At 62.6% G+C, this 4,525-nt stretch overlaps 1 protein-coding gene across 2 annotated transcripts in view; it reads left to right on the top strand.

Moving 5' to 3' along the window:
• The window catches only part of hb (zinc finger protein hunchback), a 34,628-nt gene extending 31,289 nt beyond the window's left edge, over positions 1-3,339 (top strand). For both annotated transcript variants that reach the window (XM_070143718.1, XM_027351302.2), the window contains exon 2: positions 21-3,339. In XM_070143718.1, the coding sequence (XP_069999819.1) occupies positions 54-3,206 (3,153 nt within the window). In that variant the 5' untranslated portion in view covers positions 21-53 and the 3' untranslated portion in view covers positions 3,207-3,339. The remainder of the gene's footprint in view (positions 1-20) is intronic.
• Positions 3,340-4,525: the final 1,186 nt, after the last annotated feature.

Raw genomic sequence — 4,525 nt, 5'->3', positions numbered from 1 at the left:
TAACGGCGCCTCTGTTTCAGGAGAGTGGGGTCGCCCATCCCGCCGCCCGCCCCATGCTTCAACAGCCGCCCCTCCTGGACCCCTTCTCCGCCCACGCCCAAGCCATGTCCGCCGAGTGCGAGAGCGCGCCCCCGCAGTCCCTCGCGGGCGCCGCCAAGCCCCTGGTGGGCGCGCCCGCCCTCTCCACGTCCGCCTCGCCGCCCGAGCGCCACGGCGCGGCGGGAATCAGCTACGAGGGCCGCGTGTCCGTCATCCCGCCGCTGGCCGGCTACGAGGCCACGATGAGGGCCGCCATGGAGCTCGACCGCGCCCACGCCCACGCCCGCGAGCAGCAGCAGATGAGCATGGACGCCGCCGCCGTCGCCGCCCGCATGCAGAGCGAGCGCGGCCACTACGACCCCCTTCAGATGCAGCAAGAGCTGCGGCGCCTCTACGAGCAGCGCGCGCGGCTGCAGGAGGCGTCGCACCTGTACGCTGCGCAGCGCGAGGAGCACGCGCAGCAGGCCTACGCACAGCCCGACGCCCTCACGCCCAAGGAGGAGCCCATGCACGTCGCCCACGAGGAGGACGAGCAGCAGGACGTGGACATGAGCGACGCCCGCGCGCCCTCGCCGCAGCCGATCTCCGAGGCCGAGCAGCACCTGGAGGTGGTGGTGAAGGAGGAGCCGGCCGCCGAGGGCGCGCCGGCGGGCAGCGACGGCGAGGCGCGCGCCTTCGAGGCCGACTCCGTGCTGCGGTTCGCGCGGCCCGACCACCACGCCGAGCCGACGCGCTCGCCGATCGACAAGGCGGGCGAGTCGCCCGACCTGCCCACCGACTCGGCGCGCACGCAGGCCCACGCGGCCGAGGAGCAGAACGACTCGTTCCGCGGCTACGAGTCGGCCTTCCGCCACGGCGAGGACGCGCTGTCCCCGTACGGCGAGAGCTACCAGGGCAGCGACGAGCGCATGCCGTCCAGCGTGGAGCCCGACGGCCACGACGACTCCATGGACTCGTCGTCCCTGCACGACGGGGGCGACATGAACCCGCTGTCGCGCCTGCAGCACGCGCTCGAGCTGTCGGGCGTGATGGGCAAGGAGGGCGAGGGCGGCGACAAGCAGGTGTTCCAGTGCCACCTGTGCTCGTACTCGGGCTCGTCGCGCTTCCACTTCGACGCGCACCTCAACACGCACTACGACCACAAGTGCGCCAAGTGCGAGTTCACGGCGCGCACGGAGCCCAAGCTGCGCGAGCACATGCAGGACGAGCACGGCCTCAGCCCCGACTCCAACGAGGACCTGGAGGGCATCCGCGTGCCGCGCGTCAACGCCCAGGGCAAGGTCAAGACCTTCAAGTGCAAGCAGTGCGAGTACGTGGCCATCACCAAGGGCGACTTCTGGGAGCACGCGCGCACGCACATCAAGAGCGAGAAGCTGCTCACGTGCCCCAAGTGCCCCTTCGTCACGGAGTACAAGCACCACCTCGAGTACCACCTCAGGAACCACTTCGGCTCGAAGCCCTTCAAGTGCAACAAGTGCAACTACTCGTGCGTCAACAAGTCCATGCTCAACTCGCACATGAAGTCGCACAGCAACATCTACCAGTACCGCTGCGCCGACTGCACGTACGCCACCAAGTACTGCCACTCGCTGAAGCTGCACCTGCGCAAGTACGGCCACAACCCCGCCATGGTGCTCAACCCCGACGGCTCGCCCAACCCCATCCCCATCATCGACGTGTACGGCACGCGCCGCGGCCCCAAGCTCAAGAAGGACGAGAACGGCATGCCCATCCTGCCGCCGCACTACCAGATCCAGGCGCAGCTGCTCAAGGCGCAGATGCAGGCCGGCGCCACGCTCCCGCAGGCCCCGCAGACGCCCACGTCGCCGCGCGAGGGCTCCAAGCCGCCGCAGGGCCGCACGCCCACCGCCCTGCCGCAGACGCCGCACGCGCCGCCGCCGCACTCGCCCTTCTCCTACCCGTACCCCAGCATGATCCCCAACTTCCAGAGCTCGTCGCCCATCCTGTCGCGCGCCCTGGAGAAGTCGCCCGAGGAGGCCCCGAAGGCGCTGGAGGGCCGCGAGCAGCTGCGCGAGCTGCTCCTGGAGCGCGAGCGCCTCACGCAGAAGACGCCGCTGTCGCCGGGCGGCGCCTTCAAGTGCCCGCAGTGCGAGTTCAGCACCGACCTGCGCGAGGTGTTCTCGCAGCACGTGCTGCTGCATGCGGCCGCCGACCGCCGCGACGACGGCGACGACGGCGCGCACTCGCCCAAGCCGCTGGAGCGCTCGCTGTCGCCCGAGCGCCGCCCTGCGTCGCCGCGCGCGCCCGTCTTCCACCCGCACCAGGCGCTGCAGCCGCCCACCGGCGAGCCGGGCGCGCCGTACTCGCCCCTGGCCGCCGCCCACAACCTGAAGGAGTACCTGGCCCGCGCCATGAACCCGTTCCTGTACCAGCAGATGATGAGCGGCCAGATCCACCCGGCGCTGGGCCTGCAGCAGCACCTGCAGCGCTTCGCCCACCCCGCGCTGCACGGGCCGCGCCTCGCGCCCGTCGACGACGACCACGGCCCCGCCCACGAGCCGCCCCAAGGCTCCCCGCACGAGCCACACGCCCACCCGCAGGCGCACTCGCCCAACGACGACGGCGTGCTGGACCTGAGCAAGGAGCAGACGCCGCCGCAGCAGGGCTCCGACCTGCGCAAGGTGCCGTCGTCCGAGCCGCGCTCCGAGTCGCAGGCGTCGCTGTCGCCGCACCACTCGTCGCCGCAGTCGTCGTCGCCGCCGCGCTCCGAGACGTCCACGCCGCCCTCCAAGAACCGGCGGAAGGGCCGCGCCTTCAAGCTGGAGCGCATCGCCATGCGGCTGAGCGAGAGCGCCGAGGGCGAGAGCAGCGGCCACGACGAGGACTCGCGCCGGGACGACGAGGAGCCGCCGCGCCGCCCGATGGAGGCCTCGCTGCCGCCGCTGGTGCCGCTGGAGCCGCTGCAGGGCGACGACGCCCACCACGGCCAGGAGATGCAGGAGGAGCCGCAGCAGCCGCACACGGAGCAGTGGAGGGGCGCCCACCAGTGCCAGTTCTGCGACATGGCCTTCAAGGACGTGGTCATGTACACCATGCACATGGGCTACCACGGCTACCGCAACCCCTTCACGTGCAACATGTGCGGCCACCAGGCGGCCGACAAGGTGGCCTTCTTCCTCCACATCGCCCGCTCCTCGCACTCGTAAGGGCGCGCCCGCCGATCTCCGAAGGGAGAACGAATGAAGGCGAAAGGAAGAAAGCGCAAGAGAGGAACGGATTCCTCCCTCGACCCAGGCGTCGTTCTTCAGTCACTCTCACGGGTTTGGTTGTGACTCCCATGATCTCACCGAGTTGGACTTCATGATGATCTCACCAGCTGGCGCACAGAGACGCTTCCGGAGGCGCCGCAGGAGGAGGAGGAGGAGGAGGTGCTCTCCCGGCCCGCCCGCTCTCCCCGCCCACGACGCCAGCTGGTCCTCGACGATGGCCCCCAAAGAGTGCCAAGTTGGCCCTCTGAACTCGCCCCAGTTTCCTTGTTTCGGGTGCTTCGTAGACTAATGGCAGCGGTTCCGTTGAACCGCATCATGTGAACATAGGCTCTAGTCAGCTATAGGACATGTATTGTATATATAGAAGAGTTTATTCACTATAAAAATCCATATTTCGTATAAGGAAGTTTAGTTCAAATATCAAAACATTCTCTGCTGCGTGAGAGACTCCATGTGTTGTCGCTCTTCGTTTTTGAAAGCTTTGAAAACGGCAATAGTTCCATTTTTCTTCAGACTCTGATTTCATGGTTCAAAGGATATTTTTTTGAGATATTAGTGACGTAAATGTGCAGCTTCGTTTGAACTTTTTATTTTCTATTTTTACACAGTATTAGTTTGGATGTATGCGGGTATTAGTTGATAGAAGTCCAATAGAAAGCTGCACATCGTTTTCTTTCTTTTCATAATTCCATGAAATACAAAATGATAATTCCATATTCATTTCATTCCTCTCTGCATAGGACGTATGTAGAGGCGATATTTATAATAAGAATCCTCTTCTTCTTCCCCCCAAAAGGAGAAGAAATGTATCTATAAAAGAGTTGTGAGTAGAAAAATCACTGCCTGTCAGTTTTAGGGTTTTTATTTTTTAGCCAGACATCGTGGTTGTGTAGCCTTTTGTTTCTAAGTGTTGGTTACCGCGACAGTCCTGCTTACGGAAATAAGAAAGGGGTTTTAAATGATGTATTATATTCCTTGCTATGTCGTGGTCGACAGAAGAGAGAGAGAGAAATTCATACAGTATGAAAAAAATTATCATAACTATGATTATGATTATCATATTTTGTAAAAAAAATTGACTCGTTCTTGTTCTCGTGGAAGAACAACAACTTGGGGCTGCTATTTTTTTGGAGAACTGTTTTTATTTTTATTTAATAGATGTATATGTGCATACTCTCGTACTAAGTAAGAGATACTAAGTATAAAGAGTATTATCTCCTTTCTTTGGGATATTTCCTATGACATGACATGAAACT

The sequence above is a fragment of the Penaeus vannamei genome, chromosome 31 (genome assembly GCF_042767895.1).
Source record: "Penaeus vannamei isolate JL-2024 chromosome 31, ASM4276789v1, whole genome shotgun sequence".
Lineage (NCBI taxonomy): Eukaryota > Metazoa > Arthropoda > Malacostraca > Decapoda > Penaeidae > Penaeus > Penaeus vannamei.
The sequence above is the reverse complement of the archived record's forward strand: the minus strand, read 5'-3'. Positions and strand labels throughout refer to the sequence as shown.